General features: G+C 40.3%; 1 protein-coding gene across 16 annotated transcripts in view; it reads left to right on the top strand.

Annotated features, from left to right (window-relative positions):
* TBCK (TBC1 domain containing kinase) overlaps positions 1–18733 on the top strand; it is a 232523-nt gene that overhangs the window by 34736 nt on the left and 179054 nt on the right. For 14 of the 16 annotated variants that reach the window (XM_034770805.1, XM_034770803.1, XM_034770808.1 and 11 more), the window contains 2 exons: positions 15085–15199; positions 16957–17030. In XM_034770805.1, the coding sequence (XP_034626696.1) occupies positions 15085–15199; positions 16957–17030 (189 nt within the window). Of the gene's footprint in view, positions 1–12406; positions 12468–14086; positions 14191–15084; positions 15200–16956; positions 17031–18733 lie in introns of those variants that run through there. The other 2 variants (XM_034770809.1, XM_034770810.1) reach the window with 2 other exon arrangements.

The following is an 18733-nucleotide window of genomic DNA, read 5'->3' as shown; positions in this document are numbered from 1 at the left end:
ATTGTGAGTCTCATGATATTTGGTGCTTTTGAAAAGCTTCTAGAGTTATTTGATCATGTGAGAATCTCTGCTTTTATTTTATTTTGTTAGTTTCTAGTCCTCTTGGTTGTGGAGAAAAGCTTGAAAACGTGAACCCTAAAAGCCTTGAAACCCAAAAGAGTTTGTTTCTTGCTTAACAACCATAAGATTTTTCATGATTTTGGGGGCCTGATTGATTATTTTTGAATACTTGTGATTGGCAATAGTGATTCTGTTGCTTTGTATGCCAACAGTTCAAAATTATGTGAATGTATTTTTCACTCATAAGACTTATGCTATAAAATCAAAAGCCTTGTTTATTTTTCTAAGACCCCCAAATTAAGCTAATTTAGGCTTAATCTGGGCCAGTTCTTCTTTTAAATGCTTAAATAGGATTTAGGTGTCTAATACACTGCTCTACAGCCAAAATGCTTCTGAAATAAATGTAGTCAAACCTTACTAATTCTAGGTCACTGAGAACGAAAATGATGCTTAAAATTGTTGATTGGCTCTACTTTTCAAGATATGCTATTGGGTCAGTATATACGACCCTTGACTTGGGAATGGCAGAGGATAAGTGTGTTATAAAGGGAAACCGGAAATGACTAAAATACATCTTTGACTGGATCTATGAATAAATCTATGACTGGGTATGGACAGTACTTGCTTTTTAGGCAAAACAATGAATGATGCAATCTGAAGCTGGTCTTGCATCATACATGATATGAATTGCATCATGTTATTCCTAGAAGTCATGGATGATGCAATCATAAAGAAGCTTACATCACTCTGCTGAACAAATTGCCCTATATCAGCTCTAGAAATCATACAGTGTCGTGCTCTCTTATTTGTCAGTGTTTGATTTTGCAAAGGGACACATTTCTGTTTAGCGAAAGTGAGCAGAGATGCCTCGTATTTGTGTGAACAGCACAGATAACTTCTGCTATGTTTGTGGTGAAGTGACTTTTGCATCACAAAAGCGCAGTATAACCACTATTGTTAAGAAAGCCTATCACCTTTATTTTGGCTGCAAAATTAGAGATCAGGGCAAGAGGTGGGCCCCACACATATGCTTACAACACTTGTGCAACAAATCTTTGCCAGTGGTTGAACAGGAAAAGGAAATCTATGCCTTTTGCAGTGCCAAGAATTTGGAGAGAGCCAACAGATCATACCAGCAATTGTTACTTCTGCATGGTGCCTCCAGTTGGGAAAGGTGTGTCAAAGAAAAAGTGGACTGTGTATTATCCAAACATTCCATCAGCTATACGCCCAGTACCCCACGGAGAAGGACAGCCGGTTCCTGATGCACCAGAATCATTCTCACTTGAGTCAGATGAGGAAGAGGAAGAGGATGAAACTTCTGGTCCTGAACCATCAATGTCACAGGACCCACATTTTCTCCCATCCTCCTCCTCTGAACCACACCTCATAACACAAGGTGAACGGAATGAGCTTGTCAGGGATTTGGAACTACCCAAGAGTAAGGCAGAGCTGTTGGGCTCCAGACTACAGCAGTGGAATCTCCTGGCAGGTGATGTTAGGGTTTCCATGTTCCGTGACCGTCAAAAGGATCTTGTCTTCTTCATGGAAGGTGATCTTGTAGCCTGCAACAACATCGATGGTGTGATGACAGCCCTCAACATCGTTCACGATCCAGATGAGTAGAGACTGTTTATTGATTCATCGAAGACGAGTCTTAAAGCTGTTTTACTGCATAATGGCAATGTTTTGCCATCAATTCCAGTTGGTCATGCAGTCCATATGAAGGAAACCTATGACAACATGAAACAACTTTTGAGGTGCATAAACTATGACCAACATCAGTGGCAGTTTTGTGGTGATTTGAAGGTTGTTGCTCTCTTGCTTGGTCTGCAGACTGGATACACAAAGTACTGCTGTTTTCTCTGCGAATGGGATAGTCGTGCAAGAGATTCCCACTACATCAAGAAAGATTGGCCACTCCGACAGTCATTGGAGCCTGGGAGGAAAAGTGTTCAACATCCACCACTTGTTGAATCAAGGAAGATTTTGTTACCACCCTTACACATCAAGCTGGGTCTGATGAAGAACTTTGTCAAGGCCATTGACAAAACACAAGCAGCTTTCAAGTACCTCCATGGAAAATTTCCAAGGTTAAGTGAAGCTAAGATAAAGGAAGGTGTCTTTGTTGGTCCTCAGATTCGTGAACTTCTTCGAAATGATGCATTTGACCATGCACTGCGTGGCGAGGAAAAGACAGCATGGAAAGCCTTCCAGTTAGTGGCAATAAATTTTCTCGGAAACAGCAAGGCAGACAACTACAGGTTGTTGGTGGAAAACCTCCTCAAGGCATACAAAAGCCTTGGTTGCAACATGTAACTAAAGATACATTTTTTGCACTCTCATCTAGATTTTTTTTCCACCGAACTGCGGAGCAGTGAGCAACGAGCACGGTGAGCGATTTCACCAGGACATTGCAACAATGGAGAAACGCTATCAGGGCAAATGGAGCCTAATAATGCTTGCAGACTATTGCTGGACAGTGACAAGAGATGCTCCATTTAATGAATACAATAGACAAGCCAAGAAGCGCCGAGTAGACACTGAATAGGACTAAACTATGTACATAATAGTTTTTTGCCTTTTGTTTCATAATAAATTTTATTTATATAACCCTTTTGCTGATTTTTAAAGTGTTACATAAACAGGACAGGTGAAATATTATCATGTAAAGCAACCATAAACACATGAAAAGACCTAGGTTTACAATTTATGATTAAAACTCTACTATCTACACAATATACATAGACATAAAATGTAAAAACTTAAATATCTTAGAAACAGTAGCCAATCAGTTGTTTTAATTGTCATATTTGAATTCAGCACGTCAAAATACATAATAAATAGCACATTTTATCTGTAAAGCAGACGACGTCTCAAAAATTGTAGACCAGTGATATTAGGCACTGAAGTTTGAAACTGTGGCAATAGCACGTTACTTTGATAATTGTACTTTTAAGAGCAGGGCTAATATTTATAAAATAACTGAAAATGATTATGACTTGTGACTTTCTCCCTGATGTCATTTGTCACTTTTGTCTTCTGCTGACTTTTTGAAAACTGATCTACAGTCAGAAAGCCCACTAGTGCCACTGGGATTTCTAGGTGCAGATTGGACTTAATTTTCAAATGTATATGTAATTTTAGCATTGAGGAAAAATGAGAGATGAATAGGTGCAGGCAGGCATTGTACAGGCTTCCCTCCCCACAGAACCTGAGGATTGTCCTTCAAAACCTCTATCCCAGTACTAACCTCTCATAAGACTGCTAATTGTACCAAGTTGTGTGGTGGTTTTGTTTTGTGGGCAGATGCCCACTAGGGACTACAAGGGAGATCACAAGTCTTATTTTTACTTATGACCTCAGTTGGAATTCAAAATTCTGAGCTTTATAAGTAAATGACTAGTGCATTACAGCACAGTGTGCCTCATTGTCTTCACACTGGTGAATAGGTCTAGTTGTCAGGGCCAGGACAGACTACAGATGAGACTCCTCAGAGTCTGGGAATCTGTGTGGCGCTTAATTTTTCCGATAAAGTTTTATTTTGAAACAAGAATATCCTTAACCACAGTCGCCCTGGTAAACTTATCCTGGCGATTGAAAGTATTAAGGAGAATTGCTGTGTTTGCTTGTGGGTTATAATCAAATCATGATGGAGACCATGCCAACAACATTAACTCTAAAATGCACAGACCTAGGAGATGTACTTATATTTTGATTTAGTTAAAGCCCACGATAAAATAACCTCTACAATGGGGTGAAACCCTGACCCTCTTTGATGTTAGTTCTGCTCTTCTGTCACTAGTTTGCTCTCTTTGAAGGGGCGGAGTGCAGGAGGATGTGAGAGGTCTGTATGGTTCTTGTTTCCGTTAATGAAATGGTGTCCATGTGAAGCGTGAGGTATGTTAATAATCCTACTTAAATTTAGCTTGTTATTGTATGTTCAGGTGTCATTACATGGCTTTTTAGTGAGAAATTTTATTTTAATGTTTTCTCCCTATTGTCACCTTCATGTCACATCCTGTCATATTAGTAAATTTTTTACCTGGGAATGCATAGACCAGCATCTGGTTTTAAGAGAGGTCTGTTCTTACCTATTTTTTCCATCTGGTGATCATTTTGGCCTGAAAGCTTGTCTGTTGCATCATATTTGTTGGTCCAATAAAAAGTATCTTATTATTTTACCTTGTACATCTGGGCTGACTCAGACTACGGTGTAGGCGAAGTGGTTTGTCCCTGGTCAGTCGGTGGCAGAGTCAGCATCAGAAACTGGGAACATGGATCACAGGTATTTTTGCTCTAAGCACTAAACCACATGGCTTTGCAGATGTCATTAGGATAATTCTTTATAAGGTGTATCTGTTGTTTTCCAAAGGACTTTATTCATTCACTTCCTCTTTTTATAGGATGAATGCTATAGACCTTAAAGAAACTCAAGGTGTTAAGCTTTAAAACTTCTGCTTTATAAGCAGTCAGGCCCATTAAATCATTCATAATGACAATGCACTGAAAAAGAAAAATAGCACATCTATTAAAACATCCTTAAGTACAGTACGCCATGTATTGGAAACAACTTTTCCTTTTTTAATGATACCTTTGTTCATTTTCCTCATGATTTACATTAGCACTGGAATAATACTGAAGGGTAGGTCTGCCTGCTGAATGCTTCACAGCCTGTGATGTGATTTCACTCATATAGACACTTAAACATTGCCTTCAAAGTCATCCTTATGCTTTTGAAAAGTATAATAAAACCCAGCAGTATTTTGAATCACAAGTGGTGTGAGCCAGATGAAGATGTGGTACACCAAATACCCTTACACATAAGTTAGAGGCTTCCTGAGGAGTTTTATAATAAACTTAATAATTTTTGTATTCTATTCTGTCTGCTACATTCCCTTCCAGTTCATATAATTGATAGTATCTTTCCCAACTAAATTAGCTATGCTTACCATTACAATCTCAGTGCAGCTTTTTTAATCAAATACATAATAAAGTGCTAAATAAAGGCATTCCCACATGCATCAAAATCCTGTTGTTCTGTGTAGAGTTTTTTGTAATTTATTTACCCAGGAAGACTCGCGTCAAATGTACATCTGGTTTTCAACCAGGTCCTGCTTTTTATCCAATTTTCCAGCTGGGTTGATGAAGACATAAGGAGGTCAAATGACTTCCTCAAGGTCACATAATGATTCAGCATCTCAGCTGGGATTAGAACCAGGCTGCTGTAACCATTGGACCACACAAACTATGTATTCTAAACTCCTCTGCGGGGGGTGAACAAGTTAGTAGTCTATCTGCGTGGTATTCTGTAAGCTAACTGCAAACTTCCCTTCCTATTGCTTGTAGTTTTGCATGTGCTACAGTAATGTCACATTAAGGATTTATTCATATTACAACAGTCACAGACTCGTCCAGTCCTGTTCTCAGAGAAGATTCAAGTCTGTTGTGATCAGATCCCATCTGTTGCTAAGCTCCTGTAGTTAATGTCACTGTTCCTGCTCCAGGTCACTCAGGCACCCTCCCTAGGTGCAGACCCTGTGGAACCCTGCAATCCTGCCACCTAGACCCTGGAACCAGTGTCTCAATCCTCCCAATCCCCAGAGTTTCATAGGCAGGTTTCTTCTATGTTCCTTTTATGTTCCTTCCTTTTATGCCTGACTTAGAACAACACTTCCTTAGCTCTTGACCCCTAGTGCCCCTACTCTACTTGCGCTACATTGATGATATCTTCATCATCTGGACCCATGGGAAGGAGGCCCTTGAGGAATTCCACCAGGATTTCAACAATTTGTGCCTCACCATCAACCTCAGCCTGGACCAGTCCACACAAGAGATCCACTTCCTGGACACTACAGTGCAAATAAGCGATGGTCACATAAACACCACCCTGTACCGGAAACCTACTGACCGCTATACTTACCTGTATGCCTCCAGCTTTCATCCAGACCACATCACACGATCCATTGTCTACAGCCAAGCCCTAAGGTACAACCACATTTGTCTCAGACAGAGACAGACACCTACAGGATCTCTATCAAGCATTCTTAAAACTTCAGTACCCACCTGCGGAAGTGAAGAAACAGATTGACAGAGCTAGAAGGGTACCCAGAAGTCACCTAGTACAGGACAGGCCCAACAAAGAAAGTAACACAACGCCACTAGCCCTCACCTACAGCCCTCAATGGAAACCTCTCCTGAGCATTATCAAGGATCTACAACCTGAAGGACGATCCCTCATTCTCACAGACCTTGGGAGACAGACCAGTCCTCGCTTACAGACAGCCTCCCAAACTGAAACAAATATTCAACAGCAACTACACACCACACAACAGAAACACTAACCCAGGAACCAATCCCTGCAACAAACCACATTGCCAACTCTGTCCACATATCTATTCAAGGAATACCATCATAGGAGCTAACCATATCAGCCACACCATCAGGGGCTCGTTCACCTGCACATCTACCAATGTGATATATGCCATCACATGCCAGCAATGCCCCTCTTCCATGTACATTGGCCAAACCGGACAGTCTCTACGCAAAAGAATAAATGGACACAAATCAGACATCAAGAATTGTAACATTCAAAAACCAGTAGGAGAGCACTTCAATCTCCCTGGACGCTCAATAACAGATTTAAAAGCAGCAGTTCTTCAACAAAAAACTTCAAAAACAGACTCCAATGAGAAACTGCAGAATTGGAATTAATTTGCAAATTTGACACCATCAAATTAGGCCTGAATAAAGACTGGGAGTGGCTGGGTCACTACAAAAAATAATTTCCTCTCTGTTGATATTCGTCCCTTCTTGCCAACTTTTGGAAATGGGCCACATCCACCCTAATTGAATTGGCCTCATTAGCACTCACTCACTTACCCACTCGGTAAGGCAACACCCATCTTTTCATGTGCTTTGTATTTATACCTGCCTACAGTATTTTCCACTCCGTGCATCTGATGAAGTGAGTTATAGCTCACAAAAGCTTATGCCCAAATAAATTTGTTAGTCTCTAAGGTGCCACAAGGACTCCTCCTTGTTTTTGCGGGTACAGACTAACACTACCCCTCTGAAACCTGTCCTCCTTCTGCGTCTCTTTTTTCAGGTGATGAAATGGTTTCCTTTGGCTTGGAGAAACACACCTTTAAAACCAATCTCTGTGTTTGTCAAGCAGAGAAAGCTGCAGCTCCCCCATCTATGTAAGTGGATCAGAGAGAGTTCCAGCTCCCTTCTCCTAAATGAAGTTTTGGTAAAGAGTCCATTCAAAGGAAAGGCCCAGCTGGCTAAAACCCATTGTTCAAGCCTGTGAGAGCCAGTTAATGCTAATAGCCCTTGATTGCTTTTTCACCACTTTCCAGACAGCTTCCTCAGATTTGCATCTGAAGAAGTGACCTTATGCTCCCAATACTTTTGTTAGTCTTAAAGGTGCCACAGGACCCTTTGTTGCTTCCTCACTATGTGTCAAGTTCCTGCAACAAAATGGATGATCTAATCCTCAGTGACTGTTATGCTTACAAATAGCATTAATAAAACCATATGTTGTTCATAACTGGACACAGTTATTCCCCACACTGTCACAACAGTCATGACATTGTAACTAGTGAAAGACAGTCATCGTAACCAATTTACAAATAACATGATTTGGTGACACCACAGATTTCCTGAGGAAACTACAATGCATTGGTGACCTCCCAGAAAACACCATCCTAGCCACCATGGATGTAGAGGCTCTCTACACTAACATCCCACATACAGATGGAATACAAGCTGTCAGGAACAGTATCCCTGATGATGACACAGCGCAACTTATTGCTGAGCTCTGTGACTTTATCCTCATGCACAATTATTTCAAATTTGGTGACAATATATACCTCCAGACCAGTGGCACCGCTATGGGCACCCGCATGGCCCCACAATATGCCAACATTTTTATGGCTGACCTGGAACAACGCTTCCTCAGCTCCCGTCCACTCATGCCCCTTCTCTACCTACGCTATATTGATGACATCTTCATCATCTGGACCCATGGGAAGGAGGCCCTGGAAGAATTCCACCATGCTTTCAACAGCTTCCACCCCACCATCAACCTCAGCCTGGACCAATCTACACGGGAGGTCCACTTCCTGGACACCACCGTACAAATAAGCGATGGTCACATTAACACCACCCTATACCGAAAACCAACCGATCGCTACGCCTACCTTCATGCCTCCAGCTTCCACCCCGGTCACACCACACGATCCATCGTCTACAGCCAAGCACTGAGGTACAATCGCATCTGCTCCAACCCCTCAGACAGAGACCAACACCTACAAGATCTTCACCAAGCATTCTCAAAACTATGATACCCACACAAGGAAATAAAGAAACAAATCAACAGAGCCAGACGTGTACCCAGAAGCCTCCTGCTACAAGACAGGCCCAGAAGAGAAACCAACAGAACTCCACTGGCCATCACCTACAGTCCTCAGCTTAAACCTCTCCAACGCATCATCAGTGATCTACAACCCATCCTGGACAATGATCCCTCACTTTCACAGACCTTGGGAGGCAGGCCAGTCCTCGCCCACAGACAACCTGCCAACCTTAAGCATATTCTCACCAGCAACCACGCACCGCACCATAACAACTCTAACTCAGGAACCAACCCATGCAACAAACCTCGATGCCAACTCTGCCCACATATCTACACCAGCAACACCATCACTGGACCTAACCAGATCAGCTACAACATCACCAGCTCATTCACCTGCACGTCCACTAATGTTATATATGCCATCATATGCCAGCAATGCCCCTCTGCTATGTACATTGGCCAAACTGGACAGTCACTACGCAAGAGGATAAATGGACACAAGTCAGATATCAGGAATGGCAATATACAAAAACCTGTAGGAGAACACTTCAACCTCCTTGGCCACACAATAGCAGATGTAAAGGTTGCCATCTTACAGCAAAAAAACTTCAGGACCAGACTCCAAAGAGAAACTGCTGAGCTCCAGTTCATTTGCAAATTTGACACCATCAGATCAGGATTAAACAAAGACTGTGAATGGCTTTCCAACTACAGAAACAGTTTCTCCTCCCTTGGTGTTCACACCTCAACTGCTAGCAGAGCACCTCACCCTCCCTGATTGAACTAACCTCGTTATCTCCACACTGATATATACCTGCCTCTAGAGATTTCCATTACTTGCATCTGAAGAAGTGAGGTTCTTACCCACGAAAGCTTATGCTCCCAATACTTCTGTTAGTCTCAAAGGTGCCACAGGACCCTCTGTTGCTTTTTACAGATTCAGACTAACACGGCTACCCCTCTGATACATGATTTGGTTTGTGTCAACACACCATGTTTTCTGCTGTTTCAACCTTGTATTTGCAGCCACGAGTACTGGACTTTAGAACGGTGGTACTCTGGATAAGTCAGAGATTTGTCAGGCCCTTCTCCATCCTGAGAAACACTGATGTAGCCTAAGTCATCTTATTCACTTGGAGCAAGTAAGTAAATGCTTACTAAGTAATCAAATGTGACTAAAACCCATTGCCATGGAAGGGGTAATGCAAGGTCAGTGGGATCTCCAGGTGGAGTGTAAGTTGGGAGGCTGCAGCATGTGCACCCCCACAATACTGGGACAATTCCATTAGCACCTATAGATACTTGGAAGGACCCAAACCATTCTGAGGAGGCTAGACACATTGCTAGCCTGAAGCAGTTCTCTTGGGGAGCACAAGGACTGCTGTTGTGCCTGGCCCTATGTCGATGCATAAAGTGCCTCTTCTACCCATTTCTCACTCATTTGCAATCATTTAAGTTTGCATACGATTGTCAGGCTAATAGCAGTTAAACTCAAATCATAGTGCTAATAATCACAAGCAATACTTTTTCCTAAAGAAAGGCTTCAGATATACACAGCATTAAAGTTTTGGCAATAGGGTATTTGTTTACTTATGGAAAATATGCAGACTCTGTTTCTCAGCGACCATTGCACTGAGATGCTATGGTGATAGCTTTTGGCTACTGGGAGCCAGTGGAATTTGAATTGATTTTTTTTTCACCATTTAAAGGTTGATCAATATGAAAAGCAAATATGCTCGTATTTTTACACATACATTTTTAATCCATTTTGTCAGTCAATGAAACTGCAGAGATCAGGATGACAAACCTTCTCTTTTATGTTTAAAAACAACGAGGAGTCCAGTGGCACCTTAAAGACTAACAGATTTATTTGGGCATAAATTTTTGTGGGTAAAAACCCCACTTCTTCAGATGCATGGAGTTTATGGATGTTTATCCATGCACCAGAAGAAGTGGGTTTTTTACCCACGAAACCTTATGCCCAAATAATCTGTTAGTCTTTAAGGTGCCACCAGGACTCCTCGTTATTTTTGTGGCTACAGACTAACACGGCTACCCCTCTGATACTTTTATGTTTAATCATTCTGGAACTGGTATTTAATGACAGAAAAATCTGAAGACATTTTCAGGCATTGTTGGAGTAGTTTTGTGGCCACATTTTTACCCATTCTGTGTGGTCACTCAATTCAAGAATGATAGGTGTGCAGCTGAGGCCCTCTAGTGTAACAACTGAGCATTGCTTTACTCAGGCAGATATCCATTTAAGAAATTTATTGCAAATACAGTCATTCTAAGGCTCTTCCGTTCAGAGGACCACTTTGTCCTACAGTTTGTCTGATGACCTGTTAAGAGAGACAAGGCAGGTGAGGTAATATTTTTTTATTGGACCAACTTCTGTTCGTGAGAGAGACAAGCTTTTGAGTTCTTCTTGACATCTGGGTGACTTACTCTGAATGGCACAGCTAAATACAAGATGGAACAGATTGTTTAGCATACATAGTTAATATATTTTTCAAGGGACCATTCAAGGTAAAGTGGTTAGTTAACACCCCCCAGTTGGAGGAAGGAAAGGAAAAAATGGGGAGCTGCTGGTGGAGGGGACGGGGGTTCTGTTAGTGGGTTTATATACATTGTTGTAATAAGCCATAAATCCAGTGTCTATTCAGTCCATGAATTTTAGTGTCTAGCAAAGTTATGAATTTAAGCTCCCAGGCTCATCTTTTAAAAGTGTTGTGCAGGTTTCCTTTGAGGATGAGGACTGATAGATTGGATATAGAGAGCGCACTTTGTGAAAAGTGTTCATGCACAGGTAATATGGTGTTTTTGTCTTTTATTATTTTCCTGTGTGAATTCATTTGAGAGCATAGTGATTGTCAGGTTTCACCCATGTAGTTGCTGTTGGGGTATTTAGTGCACAGTTTGAGGTAAACCACATGTTTTTATAGGCATGGGCTGGAGCCATAGATCTTGAAAGGTGTGTTGTGTGGGGTGTCAATAATTGTGGTTGTGGAGATATGGCTGTAGGTTTTGCATCTGTTGTTCTGGCAGGGTCTGGTGTTGCTTTGAGTTGGTGTGTCCTGGTCTATGGGGAGCTTGTTTCTGATGATGAGCTTGGAGAGGTTGGGGGTTGTTTGAAGGCCAGAAGAGGGAGTTCAGGAAAGCTTTTTTTCAGGGTGGGGTCTCCATCGAGTATAGGTTGTCATTGTTTGATGATGCCCTGTATGGGTTCCAGTGTGGGGCAGTAGGTGACAACTAGGGGTAGGCGGTTGAAGGGGGGTGTTTATTCCTTGTATTGAAGCAGGTTCTCTCAGGATATTTGGGTGGCCTGTTCCATGGTGCAATCTACTTCTCTGTGGATCGTCCTTGTTTGGTAAAGGTGGTTTTGAATGTGTTACAGTGTACATCCTGGACTTTCTCCTCGGAGCATATTCTGTGGTATCCAAGTGCCTGGCTGAAGATAACTGATTTCTTGGGTAGTTGTTCATTGCTGAAGCAGATCGTGGTGTCCAGGAAGTTGTTGCTGGTATGAGAGTGTTCCAGAGAGAGTTTAATGGATGCATGGTGGTGGTTGAAGTTCTGGTGAAAATCTATGAAGGAGTTTGTCATCAGTCCAGAGGATGAAAATATCTATGTAGCTCAGGTACATGGTGTATTTGTCCTCTTTGTAAGATAGATTGCCTTGCACACCAAATCCCTACCAGACTGTGAAATCTTCTACCTGACTGTGAAATCTTCTACCTGCTACTTTGTTCTCCGTGTTTTGCTTGACAAATCACTGGTCATCCAAAGACCCCTTTTCTAATGACAATATAAACATTTTCAAGCTCTGTTAGAATGAAAGAAGTTTTTTAGTAGCTTTTATTATGCATTTTATTGTGAGAACTTAGGAACAACTAGCATACTGAAAATGTGAAGAAACTACTTTTTCAACTAGCAACTACATAATGCCAAGTTTTAGTACAGTCATATTTGTTGTGTTTGTCCCAGGAATGACTAGGATGGACCTGGTATCCTTACATTGATCAAGCTCATCGCCCTTGGTGTTCAGGTAGTAGCATTGTTTACGGGACTGCATTGGTGTATTTGCTCCCTTGCACCATTATTAAAAATAAATTATTCAAAATAAAAATTAAAAATTGAGGGAATCTGGAAGACTTTTGCATGCGGGTCTTGCCCTCTAAATTTAAGAGCCTAACTCTGATGGTGTCTCTTTATAAAAAAGTGTCTGCACCATTATTAAAGGCTTCATAAATTTAAAATTCCTGTCACACCCAGTAAAGGTAAACGTTTATGCTGGAACTACCTGGGAGACGGAGAATATTCATACATAAAGGAATTTAAATAGCAAGTGCTTTTCTGTTTCCATTGTTACTAATGAAGATGTCTTTAACAAACCACAGTGTTTTTTTACCCTGTCTGCAATGAAATTATGAATTTTTATTTATGATGTCCATCTGTTGTTGTAGAACTGCTATGTGACTTCACTGGTTTAAAACTCTTACCAGCAACATCTAAGTGTGTAGCTTAAACAAGAGGCTCACCTTGACAATCCGCCAGCTTGGGACATGCTGGTTTTTGTTTTTTTTGTTCTTTTTTAGATCAGGGACGGGCCCTGAAATATGGATGGATGGATGTTTGTTTTCATCTAAAGTTTAGAAAGTTTGAGTTGCCAAACAGTGTGCGAATTTATTCAAAATAAAAATAAAGAAATTAAATGGAGAGAATCTGGAAGACTTCTGCATCTGAGTCTTGCCCTCTAAATTTAACGACCTAACTCTGATGGTGTCTCTTTATAAACAAGTATCTGTGCAGAGGGCTAGCCAAGAGGAATCTGTTTATCATTCTGATGTTTCTCATGGTTCTTGAGCAGACAGCTGTGGAGTGAGTGAGTGAGAGTGTGTGTGTGTGTGTGTGTGTGTGTGTGAGAGAGAGAGAGTCTTTTTTTACTGCAGGGGAGGCAATAAGAGTCTATTAAAGCTGACACAGTAAATGGTAACTTTCTTGGGGTGCATGCACATGTTGGAGTGACTTCTACTTTAAGTTTCACCATTATATCCATGGAGAAACATTGCACAAAACAAGGATCAGTTTTAATGCAGTTATTTTTATTTTTTAAAGGTGAGGTGAGTGTGCTACATACTGTTTTATAGGCACGTAAACTATGCCGTATCCTGCAGATTCCTGACAAGTTCAGCACCGTAGTGTACGGGTGTGGAGAACATATGTTCAAATTAAATCTGTCCAGGGAGGCTGGCAGCAGCACTAGTCTATTCTGTTGCAAGTGAGATTAGTGTGCTAGTTCATTTTTAGTTCCTTGTGGGATAATAATGTATATTGCACAGAATTCAGTAGAGTTTATCATTGATGTCAGCCTCTCCTTAAGGGGATATTGATGACTAAGGCAAGATGGAGCATTTTGTGCCTTGAATATTGAGGATTTATAAATGGCACTTGATATATGAGGTACAGACTACAGTATTCGGTATTGATCCCTTATAACCTTTCTGGAACTGGAGTACTCTAGTTATCTGCATCTCCAGTAACTGCAGTGATTGCTTTGTTTTTTCCTGCCCTCTGTGCTACCAGCTTAGAAAATGTGCTCTCTCTCACTCCAGTTGGAGGAGCTAATACTGTTACTGAAGGAGTAACTTTTTTTTATTCCCATCTTGTCAGGCTAACCACTTTGATACACCTAGTGTACCGCCTCCACTGAACCTGGGGTAATTCCCTCTCCCAGCCACCTGAATTTATTTCATTGGTGCATTTTGGAGGTAAATTCTGAAGTAGAGCTAGTAATACCATGTAGGAGGAACTGTCTCTGGCCAAGGGCAATTATATAAAGGGGTGATTAACAGTTCATGGGAGTGGGGGTGCAGAGTGTACAGCATTCAGAACAAATCCTTCAGTCTGAGCATTAAGTATATGAGACTCAAAAGATTAAGGAAATAATCTAGCTGCAAATATAATAAGATGGAGTAATTAGCTGACCTTCTGGATGCTGCTACATACCTGTCTTCTCCTGGCATTATCTCTTTGTTTCTCCTCTTCCTCCCCTCAATATAATTGCCCTAGCTCAGACACGATCCCACTGTTCTACACCTACTTTATCCCAGTAAGCTTGCTTTGCATCTCTCATCTAACCCTAGCTGATCAGCTGATTACCTTCCCCTCCTACCTCTACCCTCACTAATGCTTGTGATATACTCTAGAAAGTTCCGAGTACTAGTTTTGTAGTGACTGGAAAAACACAACCTCTGGTGAAGCATTAATGCTGTTGCTAGATGGGAAAAATAAACTGTCTGAGGAAATCTGGTGACATCAACTAAACTACAACTGGGAAGCAGCAAACAAACATAGCTGAACAATATGAAAAAATATATTTTGGTTTTGCTTATTTAAACTTTGCCTAAGGTTGGGAAAGAGCTTTGCAAGCTCTTTATGAAGCCTAAACTTTGCAAGTCTGGAGGAGGGTGGAGAAAAAATTGCCCCCCTCAACCTGATGCACAAAAATTTCACAAAAACTTCATCAGTAGATGAGAAGGAATAGCTCAATTAGAGTACCAGTGTAACAAAAGGAAATCAAATCATCAGTATCCATAACTTATATACTTGTTTGCAAATTTTTAAAAAAGGAAATGGGTACAGTATGTTGTTCTACTTTTCAGCTTTTCAAGGATTTTACGCATAGCATTTGAGGTATTGCAGGGCTTGCAATATATGAACAAACATGGAATGGTCCACCGAGCACTCTCCCCTCACAATATCCTCCTGGATCGAGAGGTAAGGCTATTGGAATATTCTCTTAAGCAATCAAAGTCAGTGACACATTGTACATTTTGGGGCCTGGCCAGTGAGAAATGGCTTTGGGATCCTTCTGGATGAAATATTTTTTTATAATAGGGACATTCTTACAGTCAAAACAAGAAGTGTTCTCAAAATGTGTAGAATTTCAGATGTGTTTACAGTTTAGTCCCTTTTCCATGGCTCCCAGACCAGGTTTTTTACCCTTTGTCTCTTTTTTTTAAGGAAGTTGTACTATTATGACTTTTTTTGTATTGGCATTCATAGACCACCTTGACTACTGCTGTAGGATAATTTAACCCTTAAGCATAGTTGTGGATAATGCTGCGTATATCTCCTCTCTCTCTCACACACAAACACGGTGGAAAAGAGTTTAGTATTTGCTTTTTAAATGGTGGTGTATTTTTGTTTCATAATCTGAGTGGATCAATGCAGTCCCAAATTCTGATTGTTCTCTCCCATCTGTCACAGATTTTCTAGTTTGCAGAAAGGAATATAGATGCCATATATAAAAAGCAAGAAAAACGTAATGGATGTAGTCAGAGCAGTCACATCAGTGCATTGAAACTAAGGAGCCTAATTGTGCTTTACTTTTTTTTAACTCCTCTTTAAAGGAGCCAAATAGTACTACCACTATCTCTCATCTCAAATACTACCTTTGTAATGAAGTGGGAAAGGGAACAGGCAGAAACACTGTTGTTCTGTTTCCTTGCTTTGGGTAAATGACATGTATTTCAATTTGATGAAAACTGAGTTCATAGAAAATGAAATCCTGAGGAACAAAAGTATTCAGGATTTTAAGATGGTATTAAAGACTTAAAATAGATGACAGGAAGCTGGAGAGAGCAGTTACATGGACTTTTAAAGGGTTGATTCTCTCTCCCTCCCCCCTTAAATTGCTTAAAAACCTGATGGGTTGTAGTTTTCAATCAGACATCAAACCCATTTTGGTGCAGCCTGACATGTGACCATGGTAAAATGAGAGTTTGTATGTCAGGCTTGGGCCTGGAGTTATTTCTTTATAATGAAATAACCCGGGAAAACTTGGCTTTTTATATTGGGAGTGTTAACGTAACTTCTCTAAAGCAGCACAGATGTCACTGCTCTGACTTCAGAGAGGAAACAACTGTGGTAATGTATAGGGGTAATATGCAGCAAATGTTCTTTTAACATCATTATGGATAGGAGATGAATGAAAAGGAATGAGTTAGTGCTGGAGAGAAGGTTGGTAATGAAAGTTAGGTATGGAATTGATGGGAAAGGAGGAAGGAGAGGACTGAGTAAATGAAGTGATAAATGGAATGAGGGAGAAGAGAAGAAAGAATGCATTCCAATTTTTAAACCTGAGTGGAAGTAGGTGCGGGGGAAAAATATGTTTTGGATGCAAGAAGAAAAAAATGAAGGAACATTGCTTATGACTGCACAGAAAGTAAGGAAACTTGGCTTAAATTCTTTTAGTGTGGTGTTCATTTTATTTCCCAGTATGCTGCCCACATGAGTAAACACTCTCATTAATTTCCAGTAAAGTTTTGTCTGCATATAGAAATCAGGACCTGAGAAGCTGGGTTTTGTATTTTTAAAATACACTTGGGACAAACAGAAAATTTCAGTCTCCAGCTCTTTCTGACACTTCTCAGATTGCTAGCACAATTTAAAAGAATTTATATATTTTTAATTCTTTCTGTGGCCTATGTAATATGTAGAGTTTCATTGCTAATATATTTTTTCTTTTACAGGGACATATTAAATTGGCTAAGTTTGGACTATACCACATGACAGCTCATGGTGTTGATGTTGATTTTCCTATAGGGTAAGGATACATACATGCAATATAGACCTCTTAGGCATTGTATATTTGATAATAAATTGTTGGGAGCACACATTGAAATGTATGAAAGCCTGCAAGGAAAGATTAAACATTAGTTAAAGGGAAATATGCCTATAGAACTTTTTTTAATCTGTAACTCTGTGCGCTTTGTATTTTTGGGTGAGTGAATAAATAATTAGTTTGGAAGAAAATGTTTTTGTGTCACTTTAACCACCTCAGTCGTCATTGGATCCTGGAGTCTGAGGTGCTAAACGTGGCTGGGCCTGTCGCATTAACATGGTTGGGAACCAGGGGGTTGCATCCCGGAGATCCAAACTAGGAGGGGTTTGACCACAGGGTTCTATCCACTGAGAGGTGCAGGAAACCATGTCTGTCAGCTGAGGGGATACTCTCTGGAGGGACTAAAAGGAGTTAAGGTGCAGTTCTCCTTGTAACCGTGACACCTAATAAGAGTCAAAGAGGAAATGGGAACATATATAGACAACAAGAATATCCAGAATTATAATTAATACAAATACAGAGTTTTGGCTTAACCTAACAACTAATTATTGGAGGTTAGATTTATTTTTGTGGAGACAGATTATACCACATATACCTTCTGTGGGATTCTTACACACCTTCCTCTGAAACATCTGTTGCTGGCCACTTTCAGACACAGTGGCCCTCTGGTCCCATCCACTGTGGCAGTTGTTATATTCCTTTGTAGAAGTTGTTAATGTGACATCTGCTTTCAACTCCCAGATAGTATAATTATGAGCTTGGTATGCAGGCCAGACACAGGAGATGGGTAGAAAATGAATAACAAAACTTTTACAAAGTCACAGTACACCAAGAAATGCAAATACATAAAACAGAATGAAAGTAAATAACCCTTATAAACATCCATTCAAGTTATAGCTGAATGCAACATGCTTACATTTATTCATTTGGAGTGTCCAACCTGAGATGCCTGATGGGATCAGGTTGGGTGTCTAACTGTAATAGAAACAATGCAGGTAACTATAATTAAGGATTTTTTTTCACCCACAGTTTCATCATTTTTTTTCAAACACAGAGTAAAAAAAAAAAGTGAATTAACAATACAATTTTAAACTTTAGCCTTTGAGAGTAACTCTGATGGCAAGACAAATCTCACATAAATTCACCACCATTTATCCAAATACTTTAACTGTAAACCAGTTGGTCAGCTTAAATAAACCACAGTTTCTAGTTCTAAAAGTGTCCTTAGATATTAAGATTTAAGTTACTTTTAACTTGCTAAAATTTATGTTTTAATCATATGCAAATTTATTTTGGTTCATTTTTATTTTTTTGCATGTTACTTGATCACTTCATTTTCCTCGATAATGTTTCATGTATTGATGTGCCCATGTATGAGAAAAAGAGAGCTTGGTATTGTCTACTATTAGTTCTCCTTCCCTAATAAGTAGTGGTCCTCTGCTTTTCTTTGTCTTTCTCTTGCTCCTAATATATGTATATAACTTCTTTTATGCACCTTGGTATGTGTAAAAAGAACAGGAGTACTTGTGGCACCTTAGAGACTAACAAATTTATTAGAGCATAAGCTTTCGTGGACTACAGCCCACTTCTTCGGATGCATACCGAAGAAGTGGGCTGTAGTCCACGAAAGCTTATGCTCTAATAAATTTGTTAGTCTCTAAGGTGCCACAAGTACTCCTGTTCTT

The sequence above is a fragment of the Trachemys scripta genome, chromosome 5 (assembly GCF_013100865.1).
Source record: "Trachemys scripta elegans isolate TJP31775 chromosome 5, CAS_Tse_1.0, whole genome shotgun sequence".
In the NCBI taxonomy this organism is placed as follows: domain Eukaryota; kingdom Metazoa; phylum Chordata; order Testudines; family Emydidae; genus Trachemys; species Trachemys scripta.
Note: the sequence above shows the minus strand (reverse complement) of the source record. Positions and strands in the feature narration are given on the sequence as shown.